The 21,873-nt window shown below is 47.8% G+C and overlaps 2 protein-coding genes across 2 annotated transcripts; one reads left to right on the forward strand and one right to left on the reverse strand.

Moving 5' to 3' along the window:
* The first annotated feature begins 71 nt into the window (after window positions 1–71).
* On the forward strand, window positions 72–3,975 carry ERAS (ES cell expressed Ras). The gene is made up of 2 exons (XM_070258069.1): window positions 72–243; window positions 2,988–3,975. Exons 1-2 carry the CDS (start codon window positions 233–235, stop codon window positions 3,730–3,732), a joined length of 756 nt encoding a protein of 251 aa, XP_070114170.1. The 5' UTR covers window positions 72–232; the 3' UTR covers window positions 3,733–3,975.
* Window positions 3,976–4,942: 967 nt separating this feature from the next.
* Window positions 4,943–9,634, reverse strand: PCSK1N (proprotein convertase subtilisin/kexin type 1 inhibitor). Its single transcript, XM_023633514.2, has 3 exons — window positions 9,270–9,634; window positions 5,737–6,209; window positions 4,943–5,274 (listed from the first exon to the last, which is right to left on the reverse strand). Exons 1-3 carry the CDS (start codon window positions 9,630–9,632, stop codon window positions 5,079–5,081), a joined length of 1,032 nt encoding a protein of 343 aa, XP_023489282.2. The 5' UTR covers window positions 9,633–9,634; the 3' UTR covers window positions 4,943–5,078.
* Between the last annotated feature and the right edge of the window lie 12,239 nt (window positions 9,635–21,873).

Here is a 21,873-nt window from a genome sequence, read left to right on the forward strand (position 1 = left end):
ACACATCCACCTCGAATCAGGTTCTTACTACCCTGCAGAATAACCCTTCTCCTGCAACTCTTTCCCTCCAGGACCGGAGAGAACCCTCTCCCAGGCGACCAAAAGGCCTGCTTGAGGCAGCACAGGCTCCGTGGCTTCAAAGAGGCCTTCACAAAACATTTCCAAAAGCCTGGCCACTCAGGTCAAAAATCTGACACCCTCCACACACTAACAACACTCAGTCACATCCCAGATGGGGGCAAGGTAAGGGTGCAGCAGGACTCAGGGGCACACAGCGAGGTCTGGCCGCGTGCAGTGCACCCCCAGAAGACCTCCTTCCTGCGCACTTGCCGGCTGGGCGTGACCCTGCGCTCACCCCGCCGGCGGGCGGGGGCCCGGGAGGAGGGGGTGCGCCGAGGGGCTTGAGGGCGGGCCTCCGTGCGCATGCGTCCTCCCTCCCCCTCCCCCTCCCCCCCGCGCTGGGCCAGGGTGGGAGCATCTCCTCCGGGTCGGTCCTGTCAGAGCTGCGGCGGGTTCGGGTCCCAGCGCAACTGCCTCTCCCGGGACAGAGGTGAGCCGGGCCTCCCGGGCCCCCAGCCCCAGCCGCACCTGGGAGAGCTTTCCCCGGAGGGCTGAGGGGGCGCGGCCGAGGTGGGCTGTGAGGGGTCCTTCCCCTGCCTCCTCCCCTTCTCAGGGGCCCGCCAGCCCCTCACTCGGCGGCTTTGTGGAGACCGAGCTGGGTGAGGGTACCCGCGCCGGGCGGGCAGCGGGACCGCGGGACCACGACTTGGGGTTGGGGTCGTCCCTTCCCCGCCGCGCCCTCCGCAGCAGGGGGACCGGGCGAGAGAGTTCAGACGGAGCGGGCACGCTGTTGGGTGAGACTCGGGCCACTCGCCGGCCCGAGCTCCGCGCCTCACCTGGCGCAGCCCAAGCAAGTGTGGCCCGGCGAGGCGGGCCGCGCCAGCGCGAGGGCGCGGGGTCGCCGGCTCTCCCTTTTGGTGGGGGCCGCCCGAAGGCGGGCCGGGGGCAGTGGTTGGGGGGTCGCGGGGGCCCGAGGGTCCTCTGATGGCACTCTCGTAGCGCTGGCACGGCAAGTGGCTCCGAGCGCCCTGAGCCGAGGGCCGAGCGTCTCGGGCAGCTCCGACGGGCTGTGGCCTGCTGCTCCCGTCGGCGGGTGGCCGCGCTGGGCAGCCGCGCTCGCCGGGCGTCGGCGGGCCGGGGGCGGTGAGCGGCTCCGGCCGTGCTGAGCCCGCGGCCGCTCTCACGGCCTCAGCATCGTCGCGGCGACCTTCGCCGAGAGGGAAGTGCGCTTCTCGCACGTCCCCTGCCTCAGGCGGCGCCTGCAGGTTTCTGGCGGCCCGGGCCCCGAACTGAGGGGTCGGCCTCGCCCTGCCCGGCCTCTGACTCTCAGCGGACCCCGCCACTTAGTTCCACCCTCAGAGAAGGCGGGAGCCCGTCCTCCCCTCGTGTCCCCCGCCATCGCTGCCCCGGGCTGCTGCAGTGGTCCTCGCCTCTTCCGTCCTCACCCCCTCCCCTCACTCTGTCCGCGCAGCTAGGTCTTCTCCCTCTTTCTGTCCCCCAAGCGCTTGGGGACCCCCAGGGCTCTGTCCTCTGCTTACCTCTCTCCTCATCATGGCCCCCTTCTTTCTGGGCGAGCACATCCCATAACTATTTTCAGGGACTTCTCTGGGCAGAGGGTCCCATAACTGGATCCCCATCTGGGACCTTGCCCCCACCCCCACCCCAACCTCCATATCCCAACTCAACAGAAGCCCCCATGGACACCTCAAACCCACCATCTGCCCCCCAACTGCCTCTGCTCCCGGGTTGCCAGAGAGACCTGTGGCAGCAGCCATTATGATGCATTTCCTGAGACCACACACTGAACTAGGACCGGGATGTGTATTGAATGAATTAATGGTGATTTTCTATTAATAGCTCACACTGAGCACCTGCTGTGTGCCCATCCTCTTTAACTGCATGATCATTTACTTGCTTATCTTGTTTATTATCTCTTACTTCCAGAATCTAATCCCCCCAAGGGCAGGGACTTCAGTCTGTTTTGTTCACTGCCGTATCCCCACCCCCACACCTCCCACCCCCGCCCCCCCCACTCCTCACCCCCCCATCCCTACACTCATCACAATGCCTGGCATGCAGGAAGATTCTCAAGTTGAATGAAAATTAAATTATAATAAAAATGCCCAACATTAACAAAGCACCTTCTGCGTGCTTACCACCTATTGGGGAAAGATACTTTACTGATTTATCCGTGTTGTTGTCTGTCTTCCTGACTAGAATGTCCTGTCCAGGAGGGCCGGAGTTTGTTATCCACTTCTTTCCCCACGTCTTTGTCCTTGCCACACAATAAGTTCTCAATAGCTGTATGTTCAGTAAGTAATAAAGACTAGATTCTAATGGTAATGGCTAACAGACCTCAATTTGCTTATTTATTTGGTTTGTTGTCTCCCCCTTTTAGAACATAAGCTCCCTGGGGGCAGGAATGTCGCTCAGCATGCAATTTGTGGCAGGCCCCGTGCCGGGCTGGGGTTCAATGGAGACACAATCCGAAATGGAAACCGACGGATTCCCTGCCCTCCCTCCAGAATGTGGAGGGACCGCTAATGGGCAGCGGGGTTCTTTTGGGGTGATGAAAATGCTCTAAAATTAGATTATGGTGATGGTTGCACAACTCCATGAAATATGCTAACGAAAATTGAATTGTACACTTTAACTAGGCTAACTTTATGGTATATAAATTATATCTCAATAAAGCTGTTTAAAAATCCTTCTTTCACAGACTTTATGTCGCAGAAGGGAATGAGAGAGAGAGAGAATAAACAACATAAATAACATAGATAGCATATCAGAAGGTGATGAGCACACACTAGGCACTCAATAAGTGTTGATTCAATGACACCGAGCTGTCCCCTTGCCCCCAAATGGTCTTGCCTAATCTCCCCCCTTCCCCACCCCCCGTTGTCTTTCTTCTCTTCCTCCCCGTGCAGGGTCTGCTGTCTCCATCTCTTCCCTGAGCTGCCTGCCGGGGCCATGGCGCTGCCAACAAATCCTAGCACGGTTGATCTGGGCCTGGGCACGTGGAGCCCTAGCTCCCAGGAGGAGAGCTCCACGGCTCAGGGCACCCCCAGGGGTGCTGAGAAGCAGCTGCCCGAGTACAAGGCGGTGGTGGTGGGCGCGAGTGGCGTGGGCAAGAGTGCGCTGACCATCCAGCTGAACCACCAGTGCTTCGTAGAAGACCACGACCCCACGATCCAGGATTCCTACTGGAAGGAGGTGGCCCTCGGCCATGGAGGCTGCATTCTGAATGTGCTGGACACGGCAGGGCAGGCCACTCATAGGGCCCTGCGTGACCAGTGCCTGGCTATTGGGGATGGTGTGCTGGGGGTCTTTGCCCTCGATGACCCTTCGTCTCTGGCCCAGCTGCAGCAGATATGGGCCACCTGGGGCCCTCGCCACACCCAGCCCCTCGTCCTTGTGGGCAACAAGTGTGACCTCGTCACCAGCACCGGAGATGCTCACGCCGCCGCTGTAGCCCTCGCGAAGAGCTGGGGGGCCCCCTTTGTGGAGACCTCAGCCAAGACACGGCAAGGTGTAGAGGAGGCCTTTTCCCTGCTCATCCATGAGATCCAAAGGGTCCGGGAGGCCATGGCGAAGGAGGCTGCGGCCCGGCCCCGGGGGGCTAAGGGCCGGCACCGGAAGGCCACATGCCGCTGTGGCTGCAGCGTGGCCTGAGGGTCCTGGTCAAGAAAAGTGGACCCCCCCCCCCCAGGCCAAGGTGGTGGTTGCTTCACGTGAGACCTGTTGCACAACTAGCTGTGTGGGACACTGTGGTGTACTGGGATAAAGGGATCCCTCTTAGGAAGGTTTTCATTCGGTGAGGGGCTTTTTGGCAATGTGGGGTGTAGTGTTGGTTATGTTATGTCAAATTGAGAGATTTTGTGCAAAATCAAATAAATTGTGTTCTTAGGTTTGAAAGCTGCCTCCATGCAGTGTTCTGTGGGTGGGAGTGAGACTGGGGAGAATGTTACTTGAATTGTGGGAATTCTTTCATTCAAGAAATGGGGGGAGGCCCACTGTGTGCCAGGCTCTGCTTTGGGTGCAAAGGATATAGAGGCAAACAAGACACTTAAAAACCTCTCCCCTTGTAGGAATGACGTAAGGCTATGTATTAAAGGCAGGGGAAGGAATAAAGAGTGACGGGGAGGTCAAAGAAAGCCTTACTGAGTAGGTAACATTTGTGCAAAAGCTTGTCGATAACTGGGGGCGAAGGGAATAGCCAGCGCAAAGGCCATGACCACAAACCAGCTACCACCTCACCGACTTCCAGTATCTTCAGGGCTGGGGCAAGAGTGCAGCTAGAGCAGCCTCTACACTATGTAACTAAATGTTGAAACCTTACAAATCCAGCTAACAAACGTAAACAAAATACATCCTAGCCTCCTACCTTGACCAGTACATTTTCTTAATGACTGAAGGCCCAGGTTCTAAGTTCCGGACTCCAGCTTTCCATACCATGATATGAGGGCATTGAGAAGGCTGACCCCCCGGCCCGCAGCCCCTCCCGATATTAAGAGGCGCTCGTGTGTCCCGTGCCAGCCAGCTCAGCCCAAGCTCTACTCGCATGCCTCACAAACAGCCACCCCTTGGTCCTCAGGAGGAGGCACCCTCGGAAGATGCTGCTGCAGGTCTTGAAAAGTGGCCTCAAAGCCTTCTGGGCTCCCCACACCCCAGTGAGGCCCACCCAAAAGTGGGGCACAGGATCTGGGTGGGCACTGCCATTGTCTATACGGACAATGAGGAGAGGCATAGACTGGCGGGGGGGGGGGGGGAGTCTCTAAAGTGAGGGGCCCAGAGCAGGGGTCCCTCTGCCCTTCTCTGAGGGTGGCCATCACCACCCAAGCCATTAGCTCCCTAGAAACTGCCACTCACACAGACAAGCACATAGCTGCTTCAGATCGTATTTATTGTGGGGCCAGGGGTGGGGATCTTGGGGTTCAAGGGCAGCAACTGCGGCTGGCGGGGAGCAGTCGGGGTGTCGGGGGAGGGGTGGTCCTGGGCGCGTAGGATACAGGCGGTGCTCAAGGCGGCAAAATGCGGCGCGCCGGCGCCTGGGGCGCGGGGGTCTCCAGACGCTTCACGCGCAGCAGGGCCCCCAGCACGCCTTCAGGGGGCACCTCAGGGCCTAAATCCTGGTCCGCGGCGCGGCGGAGGCGGCGCGGGGCAGCCACGGCCTCGGAGTCCGCGCTTCCCGCAAGGATCCGCCCCAACAAGTACCTGCGGGGGAGCCAGAGCGGAATGCGGAGAGGATGTGTCCGCGAATCAGCGCCCGGGCCCTAGGACCCAGATGGCCCTGCAACCCCATACTGCCTGGGGACCTGGCCATCTCCAGCCTCCTCCCCACCCAGGCGTCCCCAACTCCTTGCCGTCAGGAGACAGAAGTCCCCGCCTCCCATCCCATCCCCGCCTATAGAAACTGTAGTTTCTTCGCCTCCCACTCCTCTCCCCAGAAATCGGGCATCCTAGCCTCCTCCCCGGGACCGAGAGTCCACGTCCTCCTCTGTCCCCTCAGCCAGGAATCTCTGCCCCCACACCCAGGGTCCAGGACCTCATTCCCCGCTAGGGTCCCAGGACCTAGGTGTTCGCACCTCCACCTGGCGAAGCAGGCCCCCGCAGCCCCTCGCCCTCCTCTTCCCTGGATGCAGGCGCCCTCCCCCTGCCCACCCCTCGCCCGGGTACCTCAGGAGCTCGGGGTCCACGTCGGGCGTCTCGTCGCCAGCGTCCTCGGCGTCGGGGCCCGTGGGGCCGTCGTCGTAGACCGGAGGCCGGGGTCTGAGCGCCGCGGCTGGGACAGGAGCGGGGACCAGTTGGGCCGCGAGGGCGGCAGGGTCGAGGCGGGCGCGGAGCAGGGCGCGGGCGAGCTGCGCCGCGGGCGCGTCGGGGTCGTCCTCCAGGCCCGGAGCCGCGTCGCTGGTGCGCGGTGTGCTCCAGACGCGCAGCAGCTGCGCCAGGACGCGCGCCTGCTGATCCTCGGCCTCCTGCGCCTCCGCCCGCGCCCGCTCCTGCCTTTCGGCCTCCAGCAGGTGCGCCAGCGCCCGCGCCAGCTCCTGCACGGCCCCCGCCGCCTCTCCCCGGGGCACCGCCCGCCGGAAGCGGCGGGGAGCGCCAGCCTCAGCCATGGGCGGCGAGGCTGCGCCCAGGCTGCGGGACTCCTGCGGGAAGATGAGGTGGGGAGAAAGGTGTCGTCAACATCCGTCAGGCCAGCCAGGGACCCGCAACCCGGGGGGATCCGTGGACCTCATCAAACATCCTCAGATGCCACTAAAGGCACCGTGGCCCCTCAAATATCCCCAGACACCCCTAAGGCCTCTGGAGATGCCCAAGACAGCTATAGATTTTTCTATATTAACTTTGTGGGCAATAGGAACCTATATTCGCATTTTATAGGTTCCTATTGTCCACTTCTTTTACCCAAAAGGTAGCAGACTGTTTTGCAGCTTGCTTTTTGGAATCTATATCTAGCTCAGTACGTTAACAGCATCCTTTCTCTCTCCCTTTTTCTTTCTTTCTTGGGCATTGAATCCCTTTTGTATGGTTGTGCAACGGTTTATTTAACCAGTCTTCAACTGATGAACATTTAGGGTGCTTCCAATCTTTTGCTATTCTTATAAATAATGTCGGAATGGATAACCTTGTTCGTGTGCCACTTGGCACGTGTGCAAGTCTATCTGTAGAATGAATTATCCCGTGACTAATTCTCAGTTCAGACAGTTTTGAAATGATTTCAGTAAGTTTAAAGAAATAACAGGATATCAAAAGTGTGAGCAAGGAACAAAAGACCATAAAAATGACCATGAAGATTTGAAAAAGAAACATAGAGAACATCTAGAAATATAATTTAAATAGAATTAAAAATTAAACGGGCAAGTTAAACAGCAGACTCCACACAGCAGAAGGAAGCAATAGGATTGAACAGAGCTTAGAAACAGATCCACGCATACTGGCTTTTGCCACATGACAGAGGGGGCACTGCAGAGCAGGGGAACAAGATCGACTCCTGCAATAATCTTGCAGGAACAAGCGAGCCAAATTTGGGAACAATGGAAAGGAAAAGATAAATAAATTTGACTACATTACAATTAAGACTTTCTTTTTATCCCAAGACACCATAAAAAGAATGAAAAGTAAAACCAGAGTTGAAGATCCTGCAATACAAGTAGTCAGGGACGGATTAGTAACCAACACACGAAGAAGGCCTAGAAAGCAGTAAGGAAAAACCAAACTGATACAAAAATGGGCAAAACTGATGAGCAAGTGGTTCACAAAAAAGGAAACAAAAACAGTTACTAAACGAACAAAAAATAGTGAACCTCATTAGTAATCAGGGAAATGCAAATTAAAATGCCAGTGAGATAGTATGCATTATACATCCAGAAGATCGCCAAAAATCAGAAAGTCTAATAATGTCCAGTGTTGACATGGATGTGGAAAAAATAAAAACTCTCATATATTGCTGGTGGGAATTCAATTGCCAAAATAACTTTGAAGAACAATTCGGCAATGTCTAAAAAGACATTTTATGACCCACTCCTGGGGTGTTATACCCCCGAGTAGCTGGTGTACATATACTACTGGACACAGTTCAGGGAAAATTACAGCAGCACTGTTTGCAATAGCATAAAAGTGGACAGAAGGAAAAAAAGAAAGAAAAGCCTGGAAATAATCCAAATATCTATGGACGTATTGAGAAGGCATCTACAAACCATGATCTACTCATATACTCATGATATACTCATAGGATATGACATGATGCAGCAATAAAAATAAGTGAATTACAGCCACACACTTCAGTGTAGACGACTCTCACAGCCAAAGGAGAGCAAAAAACCCCACGCAAGTTGCAGAATTCCACTGCAGATTCCCCGAGACCACCAGACAGCCTGATGACTTCCTAGTGACCCCTAGTGACCACCAGGAGCCAGATGCCCAGTTTGAGTCCATTTCTGCGAGGAAAAACTAAACAAGATATTGTTTAGAGATACACAGATATGTGACAAGCTACAAAAAAAGTAAAGGATCAAGGAACAGAAAAGACAGGATAATGATTATGGAGGACAGGAGCTGCTGTGGGGAGGGGCGCCCGGGGGCTTCCCACTGGTGGTCAAATTGAGTGGCGGGTATACATGGGGGTTATTTTATCATTATTCCTTACATCGTACATATATGTTAAATCTATTACGTCATATATATATATATATAAAATATTTAATCATTTTAAAAATCCTCTATCCTTGACGCAGAGCGTCCTGAAGAGTTAGAGGAGGATGTGCTCCAAGTGCCCTTGATGCCCACTAGCCCTCAGCCCCCAGGGAATCACACACTCACAGGGACTGACAGGCCTTGAGATGTCACATATGCAACCCAACCCTGCCACATTCACATGCAAGGAACTGCACACGTTCACATCCACGGCTGCTCCTGCAGTTACAATCGCCAAGCTACCCAGATGCCAGGACACGCACCACCCTTCAAGACACAATGCAGCACAGTGACATCATGGCTCCTCTCCCCACAATGACACAGCTCCACAAAGAAACAGGGAGAAATGGCCTCATGAACACATACAAAATCCTAGTCACTCAGTCCAACTGAACCAAAATGGGATGTGCACACGGAGATGCAAAGACCACTCCTTCTCAAACAAAAACAAAATCACACACACAGAAAGACACGCCCATAGGTCATGCCATCACCATAGGATTCGCACATACGAACGTCGCTGAGAAAAGTCAAACACAGAAGCATCCTCAGCATCACACACACTGCACACCCGGACCAACAACGGCACCTTTGTATGGACCCTAGGAAGCGCTCACACCAAAGGACACACACTTACAAGGACACCAACATCCTCATGCCCCTGTCATCACATCATGCGCACACATACCGATGCACACACTCCCTTCCTTAAAGTCCCATGGACAGCGCCACTGGCGGCGGGGAGGCGAGGCCAAGCCCAGAGCCGAGTGCTGAGGGATGTGCAGGGCGTGGCTGCTGGCCGAGCTCCGGACCCCGCAACCCGTACACCCGGAGACCCAGCCCAGCATGGCCTGGACGCGGACTGGAGGCTGGACCCCAGGCCACCCTGGCCGATCTCTCTGCATGTCCCGGGAGCTGGGCCCAGCGAGGATGAGGGGCCAGCAGCCGAGCACGGACCCTCGCCCGTAGCATCCTCCCCCCGACCCCCACCCGGTGCCCGACCGGGGTCGCACCTTTACTGGCCTAGCGCAGAGCGCGGGGGGTGGCCGAAGTAAGCCCAACAGCAGCAGCACCAAAAGGCCGACGCCCCCGGCCCGCGGCCCGCGGAGCAGCGGCGACCCCGCCATACTGCCCCAGCGAGCCGGGCTCCGGACGGGCGGACTGGCTGGCAAATGCGCAGCGCTCGGGCTAGCGGGCAAAGCTGCGGTGCTCTGCGGCTGCGCACACCGCGGAGCCCTGCCCTCCCCTGCCCACCCCCTCCCGCACTCTACGCAGGCGCGGCATCCGAGCTCCCGCAGCCCCTCTGTCCCGCCCGTCGCCATGGAGATGCCTAAGGGGCAAGGTGGAGAGCAAGAGCCTGCGATGGCGGTTGCCATGGCAGTCCGAGGGCAGTTGCCGGGGCAACAGACCTTGCTGTCGCCTTGGCAGACAGGCAGAAAAAAATGACTCGGAGGAGTGAAATGGGGGCCCGGTCCCCATCTTTCCCTCCTTAGGGAGGAGATATATGACATTGTTCATCGGATAAACAGTTACAGATCGTCTACTATGGGCCAGGCCCTTTACAGGGCGATGGGTTCAATCCAGGTGATGTGACCGTGAACAGGTCAGTTCACCATTCTAAGGTTCAGCCCCTCACCTGCATAAAGGGATTACCAGTAACTGCCCCTCAGAGTAGCTTTGAAGGTTTAATAACAGTGACATTCAGTAGAGCTCAATAAATGCTCCTTTCTATCCTCTCGTTTCTTTGTCAGTATCATCATCTCTCCAAGGCTCTCTTTCTGCCCTTGTGTGCCCACAGCTCACTCTGTCTTCCTCTCCCATCTGCCTCTCCCTTTATCTCTGCAACCCTCCTCCTGCCTCTGTCTTTTACTGTCTGAATCGACTAGTTTTCCCATAGATACGTGGATAGATACATAGATAGATTTTACCCATATATTGTTTCAGAAGGGATTTCAAGCCAGTTAAAATGATACATCAAAAGAAACAAAACTTTGTTAAAATTTGTGTACCCATAGGGGAAAAAATGTTGGGAAAGGAACATTAGTGGTTATTTCTGGGTGGGGCAATAAAACGATGGTTTATCACTTTCTCCTTTACATTTTTCTCCGTTTTCTGTTGCAATGAATATGTATTACTATTATAATCAGATAAAAATAAAGATATCTTCCTTTTGGAATTAAAACAAAGTATGGTAATGGCATAAATTAAAAGTGAAGAAAAGAAAGATCCATTTATGTTGCTGTGAGTATATCTAATTCATTGATTCTAACTGCCTCCATCTCCTCAGTATTACAAACAACTTTACAATGAAAATTCTTATACTCATCTCCTTATTGACCTAAAGGTTATATACCCAGGGATGGTGTAATGGACATACACTTAGGATGGCTCCCATGATCCTTGCCTTCTGGTGTTCACATCCTTGTGTAATCCCTTCTCCTTGAGTGTGTGCATGACCAAAGGTGACCAGATGTACATGACTGCCTGTACATAATTATGTTAAAAATGAGATTGAAACAACCATCTTGTGAAGCAACTCCCACTCCTTTTCTGGCTTTAATGAAATAAGTGGCCACTTTGAGGAACCTCACATAGCAAGGAATAGAGGGTGGCCTCTAGGAGCTGAGGTTGGCCTTCAGCTGACAGCCAGCAAGAATTCGAAGCCCCCAGTCCTGCAATCACAAGGACTTGAATTCTGCCAAGAACTTCAGTGAGCTTGGAAGCAGATCCTTCCCCAGTCAAGCCTCAGATGAGACTGCAGCCCTAGTCAACACCTTCATTTCAGCTTTGTGAGACCCTAAGCAGAGAACCCAGTTAAGCCCTGCCCTGACTCCTGAGCCAGAGAAACTGTGAGTTAATGTTATTGTAAGTATGTTGTTTTTAAACTGAGAAGTGTGTGGTAATATTGTTACATAGCAATAGAAAACTAATATAAATGGGATAAATAAGATCTCTATAGAGAAAATGTTAAAACTTCATTAAAAGGTATAAAAGATGATCTGAATAAATGAAGACACGTTTCATGCTCTAGGATGAGACTATTTCATATTATAAAGATTTCAATTATCTCCAAATTAATATATAATTTCAATATAATCTCAACTTAAGTCCCAGGTGAATATTTTAAGGAAAATTAATAAAACTTATTTGTAAATGTATATAAAGAGTCCACACAAAAACTTGTGTATTTTTCATAATAGCCAAAAAGTAAAAACAACCCAAATGTCCATCAACTGATAAATGAATGGACAAAATGAGGTGTATCCATACAACGGAATATTGTCATCTGTAAAAAGAAATGAAGCAACAACATATGCTGCAATATAGGTAAAACTTGAAAATATGCTAAGTGAAAGAAGCCAGACACAAAAAGCCACATATTGCACGAATCCATTTATGTGAAATGTCCAGAACTGGCAAGTCCGTAGAGATAGAAAATTGAGGAGTGGTTGCCAGGTCCTGGGGGAATGGAATGGCATGGGGAGTGACTACTAATGGGTACAGGGTTTCCTTTTGAGGTGATAAAAATGTTCTGGTATTAGATAGTGGTGATGACAGCACAACTTAGTAAATATACTAAAAACCTTTGAATCGTGCATTTTAAAATGGTGAACTTTATGGGATGTGAATTATATCTCAATAAATAAATATCTATATAAAAGAAGAAAGGTCTGTGAATGGCTAAATCAATTCTGAAAAAGAGGAGTGACGAAGGCGGGCTTTATCTACCAGATGTTAGGATGTGTTCCCAAGCCAGAAGGTAGACGGTGTTAGGAAGATTAGCTGGAGCCTTACCTCACGCCATATACAAACAATAACTCCAGATGGGTTAAAGACCTTAATGGAAAAGAAAAAACTATAAATTAAAGGAAGAAAATATATCATGTGACCTAGGGATGGGGAAGGACATCTTGAACAAAACTTCAAAAGCACAAACCACAGGGAAGAATGTTAATGACAATGTACACATCAAAATTTACAGTTTCTGTCTAACGAAAGACCCCACACACAAAGTTAATAGACATGACAGGCTGGGTAATGATATTTGCTATGTGTGAAGTGACAAGAGGTTAAACATCCAGAATATGAAGGGGACTTTAGGAAATCAGCAAGAAAAAGACAGGAACCCCAAAGAAAAATGGACAAAGGATAGGAACAGATAGGTTACGCAAGAGGAAACCCATGGAGTTATGAAGGCATATGAAGACGTGCTCAATTCTACTAATGATTAGAGGAGTAAAATTTTTTTAAAATAGTGAAATATTACTTTAGACCCATCATATTGGCAAAAATTAGAAAACTGAATCGCACAAAGTGTTGGCAGGCATGTGGGGGTATAGGAACCTTCATGTACTGTTGGCGAGAGTCTGAGCAGCTTTCTGGACACTTGTCTGGCAGCACTTAACCAAATTAAGCCTCTACACTGGCGTCATCAAGTCCCAGTGGCAAGAGGATCTACCACCCATAGTGGAAGGGGTCTGGGAAAATTCCCCCTGAGAAAGGGTGTCTATGCTTAGAGCTAAAAGTCGAGGAGAAGATACCCAGGGAGATGGGTATAAGGGAGAAGCATTTCAGGCAGAGGGAAGGCGCAAGGAAATGGTCTAAGGTGAGAAGCAGCGTGGCGTGTCAAGGCTGTGAATGAAGGCAGGCTGGTGAGGCTGGAGCACAGCAGTACCGCATTCTGATTTGCTGTATTTTTAAGCTTTCTGGGAGAGGGTAGCAAAATGGTCTGGTGAGCACACAATCTACCTTCCTTCCTTCCCCAAATCCCACCAAAGCAACTCCAAAAATACACCAAAAAGAAAATCTTCGGTGATGCTTTTCAAGAAAGGAAGCCATCAGGGGACTAGATATTCTGAGGGATTCTCTGGAAGAGAGCTTGCAGATGGGATCAAGCTATGTGGAAAGAAGAGCCAAGGGAAGCACAACTCAAACAGCCGGGGGAGAGTGGGGAAGTTTTGCAGAAGCAAAAACAAGTCCACTGACTCGCGGTGGTGGTCATTCATGCTGTTTGCCGGTATGTTTTCCTCCCTTCCAGGACCGTGGCACGTGGTAGGATCGCACTTCCTCAGGACTGAGGGGAGCCATGAGTTGTCAGTGGAAGTGGCGTGTGTTGCCTCAGACTGGAACATTTAATAGCCGGTGTGAGATCCTCCAGAGCTCTCTGTCACTCTTTCCTTCAAATAGCATTTATTCACTTTTACTCCCTCATTCGTATCTCTAGCCTGGGCCTCTCCAGATTCGAACTCCAACTGCCTCCTCGACATTTCCACTTGGATGTTAACCTCCCCCACATTGATCTATTGATTTACTGCCTCCAAGGCCTGCCCCTCCACCAAAAATAACCCTACTCCTCCCTCAGTTTCCCCCACCTCAGTAAATGGTCTATCATTCACCCAGCTTCTCAGGTCAAAAACCATGAAGCAGGCGCCGACCCCGTGGCCGAGTGGTTGGGTTCGCGCGCTCCACTTCGATGGCCCAGTGTTTCGCAGGATCGAATCCTGGGCGCCGACATGGCACGACTCATCAGGCCATACTGGGGCAGCATCCCACATGCCACAACTAGAAGGACCCACAACTAAAAATACACACCTATGTACCGGGGGGCTTTGGGGAGAAAAAGGAAAAATAAAACCTGTAAAAAAAAAACAAAACAAAAAACCCATGAAGCACCCTTGACTCCTCCTTTCTCACTCCTACATCTAGTCTCTGAGGAAATCATGTTGGCTCCACCTTCAAAATAGATCCATAATCCAACCCCTTCTCACCCCTCCACTGCCAGCACCACGATCAGCCATTTGGCCCCTCCAGCAGCCTCCTCGCTAGTCGCCCTGCTTCCTCTTGTGCCCCCGCACAGTCTCTTTTCCTCATAGCTGCCAGAGGGATCCTACTCTAACTCAAGTAATGTCCCTTATCTACTTAGAACTTTCCCCTGGCTCCCATAAGAATAAAAGGTAAAGTCCATGGTACCACATAAAGCCCATGGTCCACAAGGCCCTGTGAGACCTAGCCCCTGTCACCTCTCCAACCTCACTTCCTACCACTGTCCCCCTCACTCACTCTGCTCTCACCACTCTGGCCTCCTTGCGGTTCTTCACACATGCCGAGCATATTCACAACTTCAGGGGCTTTGGACTTGTTCGCTTTGCACGTGGCTTGTTCCCTCATTTCATTCTGGTCTTTGTTTAGACATCACCCCTCAGAGAGGCTACCCTGGTCTCTCTACTTAAAGGCCTCTGTCCTCTGTTGTCTCCTTTATTTTCCATCATAGTACTTGTCACTTCCCTTCATAAGGTTATCTCCATATTTCTTTACACAGTTTCCCCAGCTACAACGTAAGTTTCCAGGGAACAATGTCTTTGATTTCTTCCCCATTGCATTCCCACGCCCGGCATATAGCAGGTGCTCAATAAGTGTGCATAGAGTATTGAATTAATTCATTCAAGAAAAACCAATGGCACAAAACAGAAGGACTAATAATAAATGGAACAGGAACAAATGAGACGAAACAAAGATAACCGAAGAAATATGGAAACTTCTTAAATATTGATACTACACTCACAAAATAAGAGGAGGCTATGTGTAGGAAATCTCTGTATCTTCCTCTCAATTTTGCAGTAAACCTAAAACTTTTCTAAAAAAATAGTTTTTTGAAAAAGAAGCTGCTGTGAAAAGAGCAATCAGCAGACACAGGGCTGAATATGTAGAATGGACACAATTGAAGACAGAATTAGTAATCTGGAAGATAATTTTGAAGAAGTGTCTTAAATATGAGGATCCAAAGACCAAGAGATAGACAATGGAAGAAGAAAGTTAAAGGCCATGAAAGACTGATGTTGAAAATTCAATATGCATCTTTCCTTCATTAGTGCATTTGCACATGCTATGCTTATTTAGCATCAGCTGCTCCCTTGAGCACTTTATGTAAACAGCAGCCCCGTCCTCCAGACGTTACTCTCTCACATTAGACCCTGTTCATTCCCTTTACTGTGTTCACCAAAACCCGTACTTATGTATTTGTTACTTGTCTTCCTCCTTCCCCCATTAGAATGGAAGTTCTATAAATAAGAGCAGAGATGCCATCTGTAGTGTTCATGGCTGTATCCCCCTGTCACCGTAACCGACATAAAGTATGCACGTACTATTTGACTAATTGATTGACCCTGGGGAAATTTAAAACTCCAAGGGTAAAGAAGAAGCTTCTAAAGACATAAAATAGATCACCTGAAAAAATAGAGAAGCATCAGAGTTTTCTCAGTCAACACGGGTACTAGAACACAATGGTGCGATATCATAAAATCTATGAGGGGAATTTTTTAAGCTAAAACTGTGTACTCAGTCAATCTAGTATTAAAGTATGAGGGCAAAATAAGATCCTTTAGGAGATATATAATTCAGATTATTTTTCATGTACCTCTGAAAGAATTACAAAAGCATGAACTGGAAAAAAAGAAGTAATGGCAAGAAACTTCCCAAATTTGGTGAATAACATTAATCCACCCATCCAAGAGCTCAACAAACACCAAGTTGGATAAACTAAAGGAGATCCATATCTCTACATATAATAGTCAAACTGTCAAAAGCTAAAGTACAAAGAGAAAATCCTGAAAGCAACATGAGAAAAATAACTCATCACATACAAGGATAGCACCAGACTAACAGCTGACTTCTCAGCAGAAACCACAGAGACCAGGGGGCAGTGAGACGACGTGTTCCAAGCGCTTAAAGAAAATGACCACCAACCACAAACTCTACATCCAGCAAAGATATCCTTTAAAAATGAAAGAGAAATTACACGTTATGTGTATTTTACCACAAGCAAAAATATTTTTTAAATGAGGAAGAAGGGAATACGTTTCCAGGTAAACAAAAACATCACTAACAGGCTTATCCCACAAGAAATACTAAAGGGGTTTGTGCACGCTGAATTGAAAGGACACTAGATGGTAACTCAAATCCACATGAAGAAATAAAGAACGCAGGTAAAGGTAACTACCCAGGTAAAGATACAGGACAGTGTAAACACATACTTTGTAACTCTTTTCCTCTGTTATCTAATTTAAAAGACAACTGCATAAAGCAATAATTGTGAAATTGTTTTGATGTACTTATAAAGTATAAAGATGTAATTTGCCTGACAATAATAGGGAAAAGGAGGAGAGAAGGAACAGAGCTATATTGGAGCAAAGTTTCTGCGTACTACTGAAATTAATTAATAATAATTTAAATTAATTATTAATCAATTAATAATTTTTAAACTTCCCACAGAGATGCTCAGGATGAGATGTCTTCACTGGTGAATTCTACCAAGTATCTAAAGAATTAATAGCAATCCTTCACAAACTTTTACAAAAGAGGAGAGAACATTTTGCAACTCATTTGATGAGGCCAAAAGTAAAATCAGATAAAAGCATCGCTAGAAAACTACAGACTGATATCTCTTATGAATATGGACTCAGAAATTCTGTAAAAAATCCTAGCAAACCAAATCCAGCAACACATCAAAAGGATTACATACCATGACCAAGAGGGATTTATCTCAGAAATGTAAGGTTGGCTTAACATCTGAAATCTATTAACGTATTAGACCACGCCAATAGAATAAAGGACAAGAACCACACGATCATCTCAGTAAAGGACAGAAACTCCACAGCTAACATTATACTTAATGGTGAAAGACTAAAAGCTTTCCTCCCAAGGATCAGGAACAAGACAAGGATGTTCCCTCTCACCACTTCTCTTCAACGTTGTACGGAAGGTTCTGGCCAGGGCAATTAGGCAAGAAAAAAGCATCCATATTGGAAAGACGGAAGTGAAATTATTTCTGCTTGCAAATGACATGATTTTGTACATGGATAATCTCAAGGAATCCACAACAAAACCATTACAGCTAATAAATAAGACCTGCAAGGTTTCAGGATACAAGATCAATATTACAAAACTGAATTGTATTTCTACACTAGCAATGAACAATCCAAAAATGAAATTAAGAAAACAATTCCATTTGCCAAAGCATCAGAAAGAATAAGAACACTTAGAAATAAATTTAATGAACTAAGTGTAAGACTTGTGCACTGAAAACTAAAACACCACCTAACATAAGCTCAAATCCAATAATAACATTTCCAACACTCCTTTTTCAGATACTCTGTGGTTCCCCATGGTGTATGGTCTCCCTCATTGCCGCAAGCCAATAAACCCATCTTAGTTTGATTACAGCTGTGTCCTGATGGTCTTTGACCAAATGCAGGCTTCGCTGGGATTCAGCTGAAGCTCTAGCTGCCCTGGACTGTGACCGTCAACTCAGTAATAGTGCACGGATCTGAAACCCCTCGTGTCTCCAGCTAGTTAAGTCACCTGGGAGTAAGTTCACAGTGAATTGAACATAGACATTTCAATTCCAGTGAGGCTCTTTGGCATTGGATTTGTTTGTTTTCCTAGGAATAAGGATGCCCGGGACTTTGTTTATCTGATCTGATATGTATTGTTGCTTGGTAAAATTGTTTTCTAGCCTTTTACCACCTGCTCCTATGGTCTTTCTACTTGTATAGTATGAGTGTTACATTTAGTTACATAGTTGAGCGTTATTTTGCAACAGAAGGAAAAGTCTATATAGAGAGAATGAGCATAGCCCTGATACATCTTTACTGAGCTGGCCCTGGGGGCTGAGGGGGTTCAGAAGGTCTCCTGAGACCAGTATCTTTTGGACAAACGTGCCTTGAATCACCATTAGAAAACCTTATGTGGAAGCAGGGCTCAGAGAGAGATTCGTACACCGTGTTCATAGCAGCATCATTCACAACAGCTAAAACGTGGAGGCAGCCCAAGTGTCCATCAGTGGATGAACGGATAAGCAAAATGTGGTCCATATGTACAATGGAATATCATTCAGCCTGAAAAAGGAAGGAAATTCTGACACATTACAACATGGATGAAACTTGAAAGACATTATCCAAAATGAAATAAGCCGGTTACAAAAAAAACCCAAATACTCTACGATTCCATTTATAGGAAGTACTTTAGAGTAGTGCAATTCATAGGGACAGAGAGTAGAATGGTGGGTGCCAGGGGCTGGGGGAGGGGGAGTGCGGAGTCGTTGTTTAATGGGGACAGAGTTTCAGTTTTACAAGATGAAAAGAGTTACGGAGATGGATGGTAGTGACAGTTGAACATTATGAACGTATTTAATACCACTGAACTGTACACTTAAAAACAGTTAAGATGGGGGGCTGGCCTCGTGGCCGAGCGGTTAAGTTCGCGCGCTCTGCTGCAGGCGGCCCAGTGTTTCGTTGGTTCGAATCCTGGGCACGGACGTGGCACTGCTCATCAAACCACGCTGAGGCAGCGTCCCACATGCCACAACTAGAAAGACCCACAATGAAGAATATACAACTATGTACTGGGGGGCTTTGGGGAGAAAAAGGGAAAAAATAAAATCTTTTAAAAAAAACCAAACAGTTAAGATGGTAAATTTTATGTTATTTCACCACAATAAAAAAATTTGGAAAAACAGCTTATGTGAATTTCTTCCTCAATCTTATTTTTGTGTCCCTGAGAATTGCTTTGTTTAGTTTCATCTGCCCAGAATCAGAAGAGTTTTTATTCCTGGCACATAATTGGTGACGACTGGCCTTTGGCCAAAATCTGGAGACACCAAGTCACACAAGCGCCACCCTTCTGGAACACTGCGATTCTCCTGGGATCTTCTCAGTCTAAAACCGTGCCTCTTCCAGGCCAAGCACCTGCTTCCTTCATGTTTTCTCACTGTAATGTCAACACATATGTTTATCTCTCTGACTGGCATAATTTCACCAAGGAAATTTGGGGATTGAAGTAACCACTTTGGAAAACTTTTGCCATGAACAAGATTGTTCATTTGTGAGATGCCTTAGAACAAAAAGGGTAGAAATCCACAGGAAGAGATTGTTTTATCTATCTAAAAGAAAGAGGTCACCTTGTTTCACGAAGGAGACACCCTCCTCTTCACTTCTGTATTTGGAGATTAAGAAGTGCTGACATTTGTATGGACAACTAATCTTCAACAAAGGAGCTGAGGGCCTGTAATGGAGAAAAGAAAGTCTCTTCAACAAATGGTGCTGGGAAAACTGGACAGCCACATGTAAAAGAATGAAAATTAACCATTCTTTTTCACCATTCACAAAAATAAACTCAAAATGGATCAAAGACCTAAAGATTAGGCCTGAAACAATAAGTCTTCTAGAAGAGAATATAGGCAGTACACTCTTTGACATCAGTTTCAAAAGAATCTTTTCGGACACCATAACTCCTCAGATGAGGGAAACAATAGAAAGAATAAACAAATGGGACTTCATCAGACTAAAGAGCTTCTTCAAGGCAAGGGAAAACAGGATTGAAACAAAAAAACAACCCACCAACTGGGAAAAAATATTTGCAAGTCATATATCCAACAAAGGGTTAATCTCCATACTATATAAAGAACTCACACAACTCAACAACAAAAAATCAAATAACCCGATCAAAAAATGGGCAGGGGACATGACCAGACATTTCTCCAAAGAAGACATAAGGATGGCCAATAGACACATGAAAAGATGCTCGTCATCACTAATCATCAGGGAAATGCAAATCAAAACGACACTAAGATATCACCTTACACCTGTTAGAATGGCAAAAATATCCAAAGCAAAAAGTGACAAATGTTGGAGAGGTTGTGGAGAAAAAGGAACCCTCATACACTGTTGGTGGGAATGCAAACTGGTGCAGCCACCATGGAAAACAGTATGGAGATTTCTCAAAAAATTAAAAATAGAAATACCTTATGACCCAGCCATCCCACTACTGGGTATCTATCTAAAGAACTTGAAATCAGCAATTCCAAAAGTCCCATGCACCCCTGTGTTCATCACAGCATTATTTACAATAGCCAAGATGTGGAAGCAACCTAAATGCCCATCAACTGATGATTGGATAAAGAAGATATGGTATCTATATACAGTGTAATACTACTCAGTCATAAAAAGGATAAAATCGTCCCATTCACAACAACACGGATGGACCTTGAGGGTATTATGTTAAGTGAAATAAGCCAGACAGAGAAAGACGAACTCTGTATGACTCCACTCATAGGTGGAAGTTAAACATAGAAACAAAGTGAACTGATCGGTGGTTACCGGGGAAGCGGGGGGGGGGGAGAGCACAAAGGGTGAAGTGGTGCACCTACAATATGACTGACAATAATGTACAACTGAAATTTCACAAGGTTGTAAACTATCATAATCTTAATAAAAAGTTTAGAAAAAAAAAGAAGTGCTGACATTTTAATAGTATGCCTTGATGTAATTGTCAGGGTCCTGAATTATTGTTTAAATCAGATGTAATAATCCTCTTTTGAGTACATTTATGTCAAATTGTGTTTTCCTGCAGCCAAAATTTTTCCTCTCTCCTTTCAGAGGGAAGATAATTAGCCTTTTATGGTGATAATTTCATACTCATCTGAAGCCACTCCAGGAACCCTTATCAAAATGGACAACAAATGAAGGAATGTCTATACGGCTTGCCATCATCTGAGATAGTCTTAGGAGGAGTGGAGGTTGGCAAAATGCTTCATGATATTAGCTGCGATAGCAGAGAGAAAATGGCCTCGATACTGAACCAACATTGATGGGGTAACTTTGAGGGCTTTGTTGAGATGATCCCCTTGTGTGTCATACCTCCAATGATACAATCATGACAAAGACTGTTAAGGTAGGACATGAATAGGAACCAAAGACTCAAGGCCCTTTTGAACACCTCCAAAGGAGCCATGAGCACATTTTGGTTGTGGTTTATTTTCCAGGTGAATTTGTTACTGTCAAAAGGGGTCTTCTACTTGTAACAAAGACAAGCCAACAGTCCAGAGGCAAGGTGGTAGGAGAGAAAGGGTTTTTTTATTACAGCTTTCTAGCAAGGGGGAAGAGGGTAGACTAATGTCCCAAAGAATCTTCTTAAAACAACAAAATTTTGAAGCAGTTATATAGGGGAAATGGGCTGAAAAGGGGGGGTCTCAGAATGTTGAGCATATAGTGTAGTAAAATTGAGACACCAGATCATCTCTTTCTCCTGTCACTGGCGATGGATATCACCATAAGGCTCTTTCCCAGAGGTCGTTGCATTCCTGAGAAAACTTAAAGAGCGAAGTTATTGCCTTATCATAATAGGGAGGTTTATGCATAAGCCAGGGTACAAAAACAGCAGAGCATGCATATTCCTCACAAGCAGGTGCTTACTTATCTAGGCTTTGTGCAAACTAAAGCGTTACTGAGAAGTGTGTGTTTGTGCGGGGGTGGGGGGGGGAGTCTGGTGAATCAGGGTCATCTACAGTTCCAGCATGCCTTCCTTCTACAAGATGGCTTCCCTTATGCTGACCTCTGCTAACCACTGGCTGTATTTACCTCAGCTACTTAGATCGTGCTAACAAATTGAGCTTTTCCTTGCCGGAGAGCTACCGCTGTAATGGTAGAGGAAATTGCTTGGTTTTGTATTCCCAACTTGGGAAATCTCAACTTATCTCTCCAGTAGCAGGGACACGCATTGCACTCTTTAAAATAACGCTGTTATTTAAAAACTCTTTTAAAGTTTTAACTTTCTCAGAAACTC

The sequence above is a fragment of the Equus caballus genome, chromosome X (genome assembly GCF_041296265.1).
Source record: "Equus caballus isolate H_3958 breed thoroughbred chromosome X, TB-T2T, whole genome shotgun sequence".
NCBI lineage: Eukaryota > Metazoa > Chordata > Mammalia > Perissodactyla > Equidae > Equus > Equus caballus.